We start from the raw sequence: 14743 nt of genomic DNA on the forward strand, positions 1-14743 counted from the left end.
CCACCGGAGGAGATGGGCACTCCCTGGGAGCTGAGGACGTTGCCCACGGCAGCCGATGAGGAGGATCCGACGGCGGTGTTCTGGGGGAAGGAGCTGAGGATGGGTCCTGGCAGGGTGACCACCACGGCGGGAGGCTGGATGACGACGCGGGAGTCCTGGCACTGCTGGACACAGGGCTCGTTGCAGCTGTTAGCCAGCGGGGTGGGTCCGCAGGGGCGGCAGAGGTCGTAGCAGGCCATGTCTGCGGTGTGGAGGGGCCCTGGAAGAGAGGGTGTTGAGGAAGCGGAGGGGCGTGGGGATGCGAGGGGCGGTGTTGCAGGAGGGCGAGGGAGTGGGGAGGCCTGGTGTGGGTCTGGGGGGAGTGTGGTGGTCAGGGCTGCTGAGGCTGGGGGCTGAGCGTGGTGGAAGAGACGGTGCAGGTGGGGCAGGAGAAGGAGGGGAAGGGGGTTGAGGCTCACCTTGTTGACGGTGGAGGAGAAGGCGTCGGGAGAAGTGTGTGAGGGAGAGAGGTGCTGGTCTGGCTTTTATGCTGGTGCCTCAAGTGCCCGAGGGGTGAGTCAGCCTTTGTGCATGATGTCATTTTGCAGCAAGCAGCTCTTGCATGGCCCATCCATGCAAGTAATGAGGCGGGGTGTGCTTCCCTTGCCGCAATTCTCCAATTTCACGTCCTCCTCTTGAGGATGTGTCCATCTGACCCTGGCGGAAGCTTTTAAGTGTGGCTATTAGAATTCAAAGGCTTGGGGTTGATGGCACGTGTCAAGGTTGGCAGAGGTTGTGACCAAAGGGTAGGAGAGGTGGGGTGTCATCAGTGAGGTCATCCCGTGGCAGTCGTGTGGTGTGGTTTTCGGGCGGGTTGTGAAGAGTGGGCCCCGTTTCCTCGGAGCCCTGGCAGGCTGGTCTGGTCTTTGGAGGTGTGCCAGACGTGAGATGCTGCCCCTTCCATTGCGTTTGGTCCCTCTCTGCCTTGCTCCCAGCTCGCTAAGGCTGTCTTTCGGCCTGGCCTTTCCCATTGGGCGTGCTCTGTGGGAGTCTCGGTGCCCCTCTTGCTGGTGGGGTTGTAGCTGGGAGAAGGGAGGCTGCCTGTGTAGTGGGCTCGTGGCCCCTATGTGCCGTCGCTGGGGCTGGCAGTGCATGCATCCACCACCTCCAGGGCCTCGGCTCTCCTGCCACGTGCTGCATACTTGCCTCCAAGCCCCTCGACTACGTCTAAATCCTCCTTCTGCCCATCACGCACTGTGCAGAGAAATGGCCTCACCCCTCAGCGCTCACCCCAACTACAGACCCCAAAGGCCCTGGCTCACCACCGCCCCTGCCTGCCGCTCCCACTCCCCCTCGGCCTCTCGCCACGCTCACGGTCTCTCCAGAACCTCACCTGCCCTTCCATGGGGCCCCATAGACAATCACACACTACTCAGTTTGGAAAAGACCCTTAACGCTATCAAGTCAACCACTGACCTAACACTTACCAAATCCACCACTAAACCAGAACCCCAAGAGCCACGTCCACATGGCTTTTCAATACCTCCCGGGACGGTGACTCCACCACTTCCCTGGCCAGACGGTTCCAGGGCTTGATAACCCTTTCGGGGAAGAAGTTGTTCCTAATATCCAATCTAAACCATCCCTGGCTCAACCTGCGTGCCTTTTCTGTCATCCTATCGCTTGTTACTAGGGAAAAGAGACTGACACCCACCTTGCTACAGCCTCCTTTCTGGTAGTTGTAGAGAGTGATAAGGTCTTCCCAAGGCCTCCTTTTCTCCAGGCTAAACAAACCCAGTTCCCTCAGCCACCCCTCATAAGAGTTGTCCTCCAGCCCCCTTACCAGCTTTGTTGCCCTTCTCTGGATACGCCCCAGCACCTCAGTGTCTTTCCTGTAGTGAAGGGCCCAAAACTGAACACAATATTCAAGATGCGGCCTCACCCATGCTAAGTACAGGGGGACAATCACTTCCCTGCTCATGCTGGCCACACTATTTCTGATACAGGCCAGGATGCCGTTGGCCTTCTTGGCCACCTGCGCACGCTGCTGGCTCATATTCAGCCGGCTGTCAACCAGCACTCCCAGGTCTTTTTCTCCTGGGCAGCTTTCCAGCCACTCTTCCCCAAGCCTGTAACGTTCCATGGGGTTGTTGTGACCCAAGTGCAGCACCTGGCACGTCGCCTTGTTCAACCTCATACAGTTGGCCTCGGCCCAACCATTGAGCCTGTCCAGATCCCTCTGTAGAGCCTTCCTACCCTCAAGCAGATCAACTCTCCCTCCCAACTTGGTGTCATCTGCAAACTTACTGAGGGTGCACTCGATCCCCTCGTCCAGATCATTGATAAAGACATTAAACAGAACTGGCCCCAATACTCAGCCCTGGGGAACACCACTTGTGACCTGCTGCCAACTGGATTTAACTCCATTCACTGCAACTCTCTGGGCTCAGCCATCCAGCCAGTTTTTTACCCAGCAAAGAGTACACTTGTCTTAGCCATGAGCCACTAGCTTCTCAAGGAGTATGCCATGAGAGACAGTGTCAAAGGCCTTACTGAAGTCCAGGTAGGCAACATCCACAGCCTTCCCTTCATCCACTAGGTGGGTCACCTGGTCATAGAAGGAGATCAGGTTAGTCAAGCAGGACCTGCCTTTCATGAACCCATGCTGGCTGGGCCCGATCACCTGGTTGTCCTGCACATGCCATGTGAGCACACTCAAGATGAACTGCTCCATAACCTTCCCCGGTACCAAGGTCAGGCTGACAGGCCCATAGTTACCCGGATCCTCTCTCTGACCCTTCTTGTAAATGGGCATCACGCTGGCAAGCCTCCAGTCCTCTGGGACCTCCTGTGTTGACCAGGATTGCTGATAAATTATGGAGAGTGCCTTGGCAAGCTCCTCCGCCAGCTCCCTCAGTACTCTTGGATGGATCCCCTCTGGTCCCATAGACTTAGGAGCATCCAGCTGGCGTAGCAGGTCATTAACTATTTCCTCGTGGATTATGGGGGGTATATTCTGCTCTCTGTCCCTGTCTTCCAGCTCAGGAGGCTGAGTACCCTAAGGATAACTAGTCTCACTATTAAACACTGAGGCAAAAAAGGCAGTAAGTACCTCAGCATTTTCCTCCTCTTTGGTGGCAATGTTCCCCTCTCCATCCAATAAAGGACAGATATTCTGCTTGGCTCGCTTTTTATTGTTAACATATTTGTAAAAACATTATTTGTTGTCTCTTAGAATAGTGGCCAGATTGACTACTAGCAGAGCTTTTCCCCTTCTAATTTCCTCTCTGCATGACCTAACAAGGTGCCTGTACTCATCCTGACTTGACTGCTCAATGGGAAAGGCCAAGCCGAAAGACAGCCTTAGCGAGCTGGGAGCAAGGCAGAGAGGGACCAAACGCGACGGAAGGGGCAGCGTCTCACGCCTGGCACACCTCCAAAGACCAGACCAGCCTGCCAGGGCTCCGAGGAAACGGGGCACACTCCTCACCACCCACCCGCAAACCACACCACACGACTGCCACGGGATGACCTCACTGATGACACCCCACCTCTCCTACCCTTTGGCCGCGTCTGCCCAATGCCCTGACACACACCTTCCACGCAAATCCTCCCAAACACCTACTTTCACTTAAAAGCTGCCGCCGCTGCCAGGGTCAGACGGACACATCCTCAAGAGGAGGACATGAAAAGGGAGCGTTGCGGGAAGGAAAACACTCCTCGCCTCATTACTCGTGAAGCTGTGGCATGCAAAGGCAGCGTGCTTACTGCAAAATGCTGTCATGCGCAAAGGCTGCCCCACCCCCTCGGGCGCTCAAGGACCAGCATAAAAGCAGCCCAGCACCTCTCTCCCTCACACACTTCTCCCGACGCCTTCTCCTCCACCGTCAACAAGGTGAGCCTCAACCCCCTTCCCCTCCTTCTCCTGCCCCACCTGCACCGTCTCTTCCACCACGCTCAGCCCCCAGCCTCAGCAGCCCTGACACCTCCCCACCGACACACTCCCCCCAGACCCACACCAGGCCTCCCCACTCCCTCGCCCTCCTGCAACACCGCCCCTCGCATCCCCACGCCCCTCCGCTTCCTCAACACCCTCTCTTCCAGGGCCCCTCCACACCGCAGACATGGCCTGCTACGACCTCTGCCGCCCCTGCGGACCCACCCCGCTGGCTAACAGCTGCAACGAGCCCTGTGTCAGGCAGTGCGAGGACTCCCGCGTCGTCATCCAGCCTTCTACCGTGGTGGTCACCCTGCCAGGACCCATCCTCAGCTCCTTCCCCCAGAACACCGCCGTCGGATCCTCCTCATCGGCTGCCGTGGGCAACATCCTCAGCTCCCAGGGAGTGCCCGTCTCCTCCGGTGGCTTCGGCTTCGGAGGCCTGGGCTGCTTCGGCGGCGCAAGAGGCTGCTTCCCCTGCTAAGGGCCCTCGCCACCACCCCTGACACCAGCCACCCACACCCTCGAAGCCACGGCACGGATTGAGGACACACCTCCGGGATGTTGCTGCCACGGGGGCCCGCCATCCACGGCTCTTCCTCTCCAGGCACAAAGCAGGCAGGGAAGCGGGCCAGCCTGGGCTGCCTCGAAACACGGCTCACGGACCTCCTCCTCTTCTCCCACTTCCCTCTTTGCATCGCCCCTTCGGCGGTGCGGCTCCGCTGCAACCACCTTCTCACAAGCCAAAGACCACCGGTGAACTCCAGCGTGCTGCTCCCACTGCGGGGCAGGAAGATCTTGGTGCTCTGACGAGACCTGTCTCACACAAGGGACCTCGGCTCACGGTCGCCCTACTCGCCCCTGAGACCGGCTCCCTTCCATTTGCCCGCTCCTGACTTTTCGCTCTTTTTTTTGGTCTCTCAAATAAGTTCTCCTGCATCCCAGCCTGAGACGCCTCCTCTTCCTTTCTTCTCCCATGGCTCTTCCAGCCTCACCCAGCACAAAGCCAGGCCTCAAGAGGCCATCGGGCTGGGTGCAAAGGGCCTACAAGACCTCTCGTAGGAACCGTGTCCCCAGCAACATCCACACAGACTGCCACAGCGGGGCTCCCAGCCCCTGACACCAGCCCTTCACTTGCCCAAACAAAGGCTTGGACACGCTAACGCGCTTCCACCCATGCCCCTGACGCAAGCTCCCTATGGCAGGCACGCACTAGACCGACCCCTCTTCCCCAGCGACGACCCTCTGGGCAACACACCAAGCAGAAGCACAACAGACAGAACATTCAGTGCGCAAGGAACCTCTGCACATCAGCTAGTTTCACACAACCAACCTGCTCAAGCGGGGGTCAGCTCCAGCAGGCTGTCCACGACCACGTCCAGTCAGGTTTTCAGTATCTCCAAGGACGGAGACTCCAACACCTCTCTGCGCAACCGGTTCCACTGTTTCACACACACCCCTCGCACTGACGAAGGGCTGCCTTCTCTCCAAGGAAATGGCAACGTCTTGCCAAGCTTTCTCGCTCGCCCTGGCCTTGGGCACCGATGAGAAGAGTCTGACTCCCCTGTCCTCATTGCCCCAAAGCCCCCCCCATCCGGTGATTCAGACACATTGATGACATGTCCCCTGCGCGGCCTTGCCTCCTGGCTGAAAAGCCTCCCAGCTCCTCTCCGCTTCTCCTCAGACCAAAGTGCTCCAGTCCCTTCAGCGTCTTGGTGGCCCTGCCTCCACGCGACTCGCCCCACTAAGGCCACGTCCTTCTTTCCACCGGGGAGCCCTCAGCTGGACACAGGACTCCACACGGGGCCTCACCAGCGCCGAAGAGAGAGCATGAAATCAGCCTCCACTCACCTGCTGGCAACGCTCTTCCCAACACCGCCCTGGAGACTCTCGGCCTCTCTTGACGCAAGCGTGCACAGCTGCCCTCGCAGGCGCTTGTTCTCCACCAGCACCACAAGATCATGCTCAGCAAAGCTGTCAAGAACCCCAGCATGTCCTGGGGCCCAGCGCTGTTCCCTCCCCCAGATGCAGGACTTTGCATCTCCTCCTGCTCAACTTCAGGAGATTCCTCTCTGCCCCAATCTCCAGCCTCTCCAGCTCTCTTGGTAAAGCGACACACCCTTCCAGTGCCTCGGCCTTCTCTTCCAGAGTTTGCATCATCTGCCACGTCACCGAGGGGTCACTCTGTCCCACTGCCCAGGACGTCGCTGAGGGTCTTGAACCCTGTTGACCCCACAGCCTATGACCATGCAATGAGAGAAAGCGTCAAAGGCTTTACAAGAAAGCTGAAAATAAACACCAGCCCGCAGCTCTCTCTCCTCATCCACAGAGCTAGTTCTTTCAACGTAGAAGACACGCAGGTCAGTCAAGCAGCATTTCCCCTTGGAAAATCCACGCCGTCCACTCCCCATCGCCTTGTTGTCCTTCCTGGGCTCGACAGTGCTTTCCAGGAAGACTTCCTACATCACCCTTCCACAGGAACAAGAACAGACTCACCAGCATCTCCTTACCCAGATCAATCCGTCCTGATCTTCAAGAGTAGGGGCAATGAGCTCTCTTCCAGATATCAGGAACCGTGCCCAGCTGCTATGACCTGTCCCAGGATAATGGAGAGGGGCCTCCCAAGGACATCGCCAGCTGCCTCGGCATTCCTGGGTGCAACCCGTCACGCCCCGTGGACTTACGTACACCCCAGGCGCACAGCACTCCTTCCTACCTCCCTTCCTCTTCCTCAGCAACAAGCACTGCTCGCCGGACAAACAGCCTGCAAAACACTCACCTCCGCTCAACCGGGGCAGGCCTTGCCAGTCATCAACCCTTCGGCACGCGTCCACCACCACCAGGGCCTCGGCTCTGCAGCCGCGGCTGCATGCTCGCCTCCAGCTCCCCTCGGCCATCTCCACATCCTCTTTCTGCCCGTCACACGCCCTGCAGGGAAACGGGCCTTCACCCCTCGGCGCTCACCCCAACTACAGACCCCAAAGGCCCTGGCTCACCACCCCGCCCCTGCCTGCCGCTCCCACTCCCCCTCGGCCTCATCGCCACGCTCACGGGCTCTCCAGAAACCCACCTGCCCTTCCAGGGGGCCCCACAGACAATCACAACACTCACTCACTTGTGGAAAAGACCCTTAAAGCTATCGAGTCAACCACTGACCTAACATGTACCAAGTCCACCACTAAACCCCGATCCCAAAGAGCCACGTCCACGTGGCTTTTCAAACCTCCTGGGATGGTGGCTCCACCACTCCCCTGGGCAGGCCCGTTCCAGTGCTCGATAACCCTTCCGGGAAAGAAGTTGTTCCTAATACCCAATCTAAACCATCTGTGAAAGACTGAAAGAGTTAACGTCTCAAACATTGTGGTGGGGCAAGTTCTGCTTAAAGACAAACCCTGCACAGCAAGGAACCAAGGTGAAAAGCCCTGATGGGCTCAGACATCAGCAACAGGAGGGGGAGGGCCGTGCTGGAGGCTGCGCAGCTCCCTGTTCTGAGAAGCTGTTCTGATACCAAGATCAAACAACGGCAGTGGTCTGCAGGGAAGGAGAAGTTACTCCACAAAGGACCCCCCAAGCCCAAAGGCTCACAAGCTGCTTGTCGTTAACCAGACGAGTTTGGGTGCCCGCCCGAAGGAGGGGCAAGGATGATAAAAGGACACAACCTGAAGCCCCGGGTGCGCAAGCCCACCGGGACTGGACCCCTCGGCTGACTGAACCAACGCTGGACCCAGGACCGGTGAAATCTTCCTCTCTTCCTTTTTCTCTCTCTGTCTTCTTCTCTCTTTCCTTTTCCATTCCACAATCCCTACACCTCATCCGTTTCAAGCTATAAACCGTTGACCAAGTCTGAGACTAAGAGTGGATCCAGCCGTCCCTGGGCCCTTCTCTGAGGAGGACTCTGGAAAGCAAGGGGGTCTGCTCGGAACCTCCTGACTCAACGGGAGGGCTCTCCTTATTCCCTGAATTGATGTACATGCTTACACGGTTTACACAAGTAGTCTTATGCCAATTCCTGTTGTGAGAAACCCTGCCACCTACTACCTACCGCGCCTCCCCAGTTCAGTTTGCTTCCGTCATCAATACAATCTTTCAGTGATCGGCGTTTGGTGGCGTTTCGCCTTACTTTAGCCGGAGGGAATTTCGAATTAAACACGACTCCCTGGTCTGTCCAGTCTGGGTCGTGACACCATCCCTGGCACAACCCGAGGCCCTTTCCTCTCGTCCTATCGCTTGTTACTAGGGAAAAGAGACTGACACCCACCTCGCTACAACCGCCTTTCAGGTAGTTGTAGAGAGCGATAAGGTCTCCCCGAGGCCTCCTTTTCTCCAGACTAAACGCCCCCAGCTCCCTCAGCCGCTCCTCGGAATTCTCCTTCTCTACATCCTTCACCAGCTTCGCTGCACTTCTTTGGGCGCATCACGCCACAGCCCAAGCACTGTGCACGCCAGAGCCCAGGATGCAAACTTGCCGCCGCCCAACGAAGGGGAGCGCTACGGAGCGGCCAACACAAGCCTTTGGGGGAGGCCTGGCAGGGCTCCCCACAGCACAGCGCTTGCGAGCTCCGAACCAGGGCTGCCAGGACAACGGCCTGCTCTTGCAAACAGCCCTCCTCTGCCCCCTTGCACTGCCAGCCGCAGCGACGGCACCAGGGGCCACGAGCCACGCAGGCAGCCTCCCGTCTCCCAGCTACAACCCCACCAGCAAGAGGGGCACCGAGACTCCCACAGAGCACGCCCAATGGGGAAAGGCCAGGCCGAAAGACAGCCTTAGCGAGCTGGGAGCAAGGCAGAGAGGGACCAAACGCGACGGAAGGGGGCAGCGTCTCACGCTGGCACACCTCCAAGACCAGACCAGCCTGCCAGGGCTCCGAGGAAACGGGGCACACTCCTCACCACCCCCCGCAAACCACACCCACACGACTGCCACGGGATGACCTCACTGATGACACCCCCACCTCTCCTACCCTTTGGCCGCGTCTGCCCAATGCCCTGACACACACCTTCCACGCAAATCCTCCCAAACACCTACTTCACTTAAAAGCTGCTGCCGCCGCTGCCAGGGTCAGACGGACACATCCTCAAGAGGAGGACATGAAAAGGGAGCGTTGCGGGAAGGAAAAACACTCCTCGCCTCATTACTCGTGAAGCTGTGGCATGCAAAGGCAGCGTGCTTACTGCAAAATGGCTGTCATGCGCAAAGGCTGCCCACCCCCTCGGGCGCTCAAGGACCAGCATAAAAGCAGCCCAGCACCTCTCTCCCTCACACACTTCTCCCGACGCCTTCTCCTCCACCGTCAACAAGGTGAGACCTCAACCCCCTTCCCCTCCTTCTCCTGCCCCACCTGCACCAGTCTCTTCCACCACGCTCAGGCCCCCAGCCTCAGCAGCCCTGACACCTCCCCACCGACACACTCCCCCCGACCCACACCAGGCCTCCCCACTCCCTCGCCCTCCTGTCAACACACCGCCCCTCGCATCCCCACGCCCCTCCGCTTCCTCAACACCCTCTCTTCCAGGGCCCCTCCACACCGCAGACATGGCCTGCTACGACCTCTGCCGCCCCTGCGGACCCACCCCGCTGGCTAACAGCTGCAACGAGCCCCTGTGTCAGGCAGTGCGAGGACTCCCGCGTCGTACATCCCGCCTTCTACCGTGGTGGTCACCCTGCCAGGACCCATCCTCAGCTCCTTCCCCCAGAACACACCGCCGTCGGATCCTCCTCATCGGCTGCCGTGGGCAACATCCTCAGCTCCCAGGGAGTGCCCGTCTCCTCCGGTGGCTTCGGCTTCGGAGGCCTGGGCTGCTTCGGCGGCGCAAGAGGCTGCTTCCCCTGCTAAGGGCCCTCGCCACCACCCCTGACACCAGCCACCCACACCCTCGAAGCCACGGCACGGAATTGAGGACACACCTCCGGGATGTTGCTGCCACGGGGGGCCCGCCATCCACGGCTCTTCCTCTCCAGGCACAAAGCAGGCAGGGAAGCGGGCCAGCCTGGGCTGCCTCGAAACACGGCTCACGGACCTCCTCCTCTTCTCCCACTTCCCTCTTTGCATCGCCCCTTCGGCGGTGCGGCTCCGCTGGCAACCACCTTCTCACAAGCCAAAGACCACCGGTGAACTCCAGCGTGCTGCTCCCACTGCGGGGCAGGAAGATCTTGGTGCTCTGACGAGACCCTGTCTCACACAAGGGACCTCGGCTCACGGTCGCCCTACTCGCCCCTGAGACCGGCTCCCTTCCATTTGCCGCTCCTGACTTTTCGCCTCTTTTTTTGGTCTCTCAATAAAGTTCTCCTGCATCCCAGCCTGAGACGCCTCCTCTTCCTTTCTTCTCCCATGGCTCTTCCAGCCTCACCCAGCACAAAGCCAGGCCTCAAGAGGCCATCGGGCTGGGTGCAAAGGGCCTACAAGACCTCTCGTAGGAACCGTGTCCCCAGCAACATCCACACAGACTGCCACAGCGGGCTCCCAGCCCCTGACACCAGCCCTTCACTTGCCCAAACAAAGGCTTGGACACGCTAACGCGCTTCCACCCATGCCCCTGACGCAAGCTCCCTATGGCAGCACGCACTAGACCGACCCTCTTCCCCAGCACGACCCTCTGGGCAACACACCAAGCAGAAGCACAACAGACAGAACCATTCAGTGCGCAAGGAACCTCTGCACATCAGCTAGTTCACACCAACCTGCTCAAGCGGGGTCAGCTCCAGCAGGCTGTCCACGACCACGTCCAGTCAGGTTTTCAGTATCTCCAAGGACGGAGACTCCAACACCTCTCTGCGCAACCGGTTCCACTGTTTCAGCACCCTCGCACTGACGAAGGGCTGCCTTCTCTTCCAAGGAAATGGCACGTCTTGCCAAGCTTTCTCGATTCGCCCTGGCCTTGGGCACCGATGAGAAGAGTCTGACTCCCCTGTCCTCATTGCCCCCCCCATCCGGGATTCAGACACATTGATGACATGTCCCCTGCGCGGCCTTGCCTCCTGGCTGAAAAGCCTCCCAGCTCTCTCCGCTTCTCCTCAGACCCAAAGGTGCTCCAGTCCCTTCAGCGTCTTGGTGGCCCTGCCTCCACGCGACTCGCCCCACTAAGGCCACGTCCTTCTTCCACCGGGGAGCCCTCAGCTGGACACAGGACTCCACACGGGGCCTCACCAGCGCCGAAGAGAGAGCATGATCGCCTCCACTCACCTGCTGGCAACGCTCTTCCCAACACCGCCCTGGAGACTCTCGGCCTCTCTTGACGCAAGCGTGCACAGCTGCCTCGCAGGCAGCTTGTTCTCCACCAGCACCACAAGATCATGCTCAGCAAAGCTGTCAGACCCCAGCATGTCCTGGGGCCCAGCGCTGTTCCTCCCCAGATGCAGGACTTTGCATCTCCTCCTGCTCAACTTCAGGAGATTCCTCTCTGCCCCAATCTCCAGCCTCTCCAGCTCTCTTGGTAAAGCGACACACCCTTCCAGTGCCTCGGCCTCTCTTCCAGAGTTGCATCATCTGCCACGTCACCGAGGGGTCACTCTGTCCCACTGCCCAGGACGTCGCTGAGGGTCTTGAACCCTGTTGACCCCACAGCCTATGACCATGCAATGAGAGAAAGCGTCAAAGGCTTTACAAGAAAGCTGAAATAAACACCAGCCGCAGCTCTCTCCTCATCCACAGAGCTAGTTCTTTCAACGTAGAAGACACGCAGGTCAGTCAAGCAGCATTTCCCCTTGGAAAATCCACGCCGTCCACTCCCCATCGCCTTGTTGTCCTTCCTGGGCTCGACAGTGCTTTCCAGGAAGACTTCCTACATCACCTTCCACAGGAACAAGAACAGACTCACCAGCATCTCCTTACCCAGATCATCCGTCCTGATCTTCAAGATAGGAGGGCAATGAGCTCTCTTCCAGATATCAGGAACCGTGCCCAGCTGCTATGACCTGTCCAGGATAATGGAGAGGGGCCTCCCAAGGACATCGGCCAGCTGCCTCGGCATTCCTGGGTGCAACCCGTCACGCCCCGTGGACTTACGTACACCCAGGGCGCACAGCACTCCTTCCTACCTCCCTTCCTCTTCCTCAGCAACAAGCACTGCTCGCCGGACAAACAGCCTGCAAAACACTCACCTCCGCTCAACCGGGGCAGGCCTTGCCAGTCATCAACCCTTCGGCACGCGTCCACCACCACCAGGGCCTCGGCTCTGCAGCCGCGTGCTGCATGCTCGCCTCCAGCTCCCCTCGGCCATCTCCACATCCTCTTTCTGCCCGTCACACGCCCTGCAGGGAAACGGCCTCACCCCCTCGGCGCTCACCCCAACTACAGACCCCAAAGGCCCCTGGCTCACCACCGCCCCTGCCTGCCGCTCCCACTCCCCCTCGGCCTCTCGCCACGCTCACGGGCTCTCCAGAAACCCACCTGCCCTTCCAGGGGGCCCCACAGACAATCAACACACTCACTCACTTTGGAAAAGACCCTTAACGCTATCGAGTCAACCACTGACCTAACATGTACCAAGTCCACCACTAAACCCGATCCCAAAGAGCCACGTCCACGTGGCTTTTCAAAACCTCCTGGGATGGTGGCTCCACCACTCCCCTGGGCAGCCCGTTCCAGTGCTCGATAACCCTTCCGGGAAAGAAGTTGTTCCTAATACCCAATCTAAACCATCTGTGAAAGACTGAAAGAGTTAACGTCTCAAACATTGTGGTGGGGCAAGTTCTGCTTAAAGACAAACCCTGCACAGCAAGGAACCAAGGTGAAAAGCCCTGATGGGCTCAGACATCAGCAACAGGAGGGGGAGGCCGTGCTGGAGGCTGCGCAGCTCCCTGTTCTGAGAAGCTGTTCTCATACCAAGATCAAACAACGGCAGTGTCTGCAGGGAAGGAGAAGTTACTCCACAAAGGACCCCAAGCCCAAAGGCTCACAAGCTGCTTGTCGTTAACCAGACGAGTTTGGGTGCCCGCCCGAAGGAGGGGCAAGGATGATAAAAGGACACAACCTGAAGCCCCGGGTGCGCAAGCCCACCGGGACTGGACCCCTCGGCTGACTGAACCAACGCTGGACCCAGGACCGGTGAAATCTTCCTCTCTTCCTTTTTCTCTCTCTGTCTTCTTCTCTCTTTCCTTTTCCATTCCACAATCCCTACACCTCATCCGTTTCAAGCTATAAACCGTTGACCAAGTCTGAGACTAAGAGTGGATCCAGCCGTCCCTGGGCCCTTCTCTGAGGAGGACTCTGGAAAGCAAGGGGGTCTGCTCGGAACCTCCTGACTCAACGGGAGGGCTCTCCTTATTCCCTGAATTGATGTACATGCTTACACGGTTTACACAAGTAGTCTTATGCCAATTCCTGTTGTGAGAAACCCTGCCACCTACTACCGCGCCTCCCCAGTTCAGTTTGCTTCCGTCATCAATACAATCTTTCAGTGATCGGCGTTTGGTGGCGTTTCGCCTTACTTTAGCCGGAGGGAATTTCGAATTAAACACGACTCCCTGGTCTGTCCAGTCTGGGTCGTGACACCATCCCTGGCACAACCCGAGGCCCTTTCCTCTCGTCCTATCGCTTGTTACTAGGGAAAAGAGACTGACACCCACCTCGCTACAACCGCCTTTCAGGTAGTTGTAGAGAGCGATAAGGTCTCCCCGAGGCCTCCTTTTCTCCAGACTAAACGCCCCCAGCTCCCTCAGCCGCTCCTCGGAAGTCTCCTTCTCTACATCCTTCACCAGCTTCGCTGCACTTCTTTGGGCGCATCACGCCACAGCCCAAGCACTGTGCCACGCCAGAGCCCAGGATGCAAACTTGCCGGCCCCAACGAAGGGGAGCGCTACGGAGCGGGCCAACACAAGCCTTTGGGGAGCCTGGCAGGGCTCCCCACAGCACAGCGCTTGCGAGCTCCGAACCAGGGCTGCCAGGACAACGGCCTGCTCTTGCAAACAGCCCTCCTCTGCCCCCTTGCACTGCCAGCCCCAGCCCCAGCGACGGCACCAAGGGGCCACGAGCCCACTACACAGGCAGCCTCCCTTCTCCCAGCTACAACCCCACCAGCAAGAGGGGCACCGAGACTCCCACAGAGCACGCCCAATGGGAAAGGCCAGGCCGAAAGACAGCCTTAGCGAGCTGGGAGCAAGGCAGAGAGGGACCAAACGCGACGGAAGGGGCAGCGTCTCACGCCTGGCACACCTCCAAAGACCAGACCAGCCTGCCAGGGCTCCGAGGAAACGGGGCCCACTCTTCACAACCCACCCGCAAACCACACCACACGACTGCCACGGGATGACCTCACTGATGACACCCCACCTCTCCTACCCTTTGGCCGCGTCTGCCCAATGCCCTGACACACACCTTCCACGCAAATCCTCCCAAACACCTACTTTCACTTAAAAGCTGCCGCCGCTGCCAGGGTCAGACGGACACATCCTCAAGAGGAGGACATGAAAAGGGAGCGTTGCGGGAAGGAAAACACTCCTCGCCTCATTACTCGTGAAGCTGTGGCATGCAAAGGCAGCGTGCTTACTGCAAAATGCTGTCATGCGCAAAGGCTGCCCCACCCCCTCGGGCGCTCAAGGACCAGCATAAAAGCAGCCCAGCACCTCTCTCCCTCACACACTTCTCCCGACGCCTTCTCCTCCACCGTCAACAAGGTGAGCCTCAACCCCCTTCCCCTCCTTCTCCTGCCCCACCTGCACCGTCTCTTCCACCACGCTCAGCCCCCAGCCTCAGCAGCCCTGACACCTCCCCACCGACACACTCCCCCCAGACCCACACCAGGCCTCCCCACTCCCTCGCCCTCCTGTACAACACCGCCCCTCGCATCCCCACGCCCCTCCGCTTCCTCAACACCCTCTCTTCCAGGGCC

At 59.0% G+C, this 14743-nt stretch overlaps 3 protein-coding genes and 1 pseudogene across 3 annotated transcripts in view; 2 read left to right on the top strand and 2 right to left on the bottom strand.

Annotated features, from left to right (window-relative positions):
• LOC115340652 (feather keratin 2-like) overlaps nucleotides 1-503 on the bottom strand; it is a 12305-nt gene extending 11802 nt beyond the window's left edge. Inside the window, exon 1 of the mRNA XM_030012550.2 lies at nucleotides 459-503. The gene's annotated coding sequence lies outside the window, so the exon portion shown is untranslated. The remainder of the gene's footprint in view (nucleotides 1-458) is intronic.
• Nucleotides 1-637, bottom strand: part of LOC115340491 (feather keratin 2-like) — a 919-nt gene extending 282 nt beyond the window's left edge. Inside the window, exons 1-2 of the mRNA XM_041123137.1 lie at nucleotides 459-637; nucleotides 5-259 (exon numbers count right to left, since the gene is read on the bottom strand). Of these exons, the coding sequence (XP_040979071.1) occupies nucleotides 5-239 (235 nt within the window). The 5' untranslated portion in view covers nucleotides 240-259; nucleotides 459-637. The remainder of the gene's footprint in view (nucleotides 1-4; nucleotides 260-458) is intronic.
• Nucleotides 638-3578: 2941 nt separating this feature from the next.
• Nucleotides 3579-4821, top strand: LOC115340646 (feather keratin 1-like). The gene is made up of 2 exons (XM_030012548.2): nucleotides 3579-3874; nucleotides 4084-4821. The coding sequence occupies exons 1-2, from the start codon at nucleotides 3727-3729 to the stop codon at nucleotides 4398-4400; spliced, it is 465 nt and encodes a 154-aa protein (XP_029868408.1). The 5' UTR covers nucleotides 3579-3726; the 3' UTR covers nucleotides 4401-4821.
• A 4628-nt stretch (nucleotides 4822-9449) lies between these two features.
• LOC115340650 lies at nucleotides 9450-9774 on the top strand (annotated as a pseudogene).
• The last annotated feature ends 4969 nt before the right edge of the window (nucleotides 9775-14743 follow it).

Source organism: Aquila chrysaetos, chromosome 4 (genome assembly GCF_900496995.4).
Source record: "Aquila chrysaetos chrysaetos chromosome 4, bAquChr1.4, whole genome shotgun sequence".
Taxonomy (NCBI): domain Eukaryota; kingdom Metazoa; phylum Chordata; class Aves; order Accipitriformes; family Accipitridae; genus Aquila; species Aquila chrysaetos.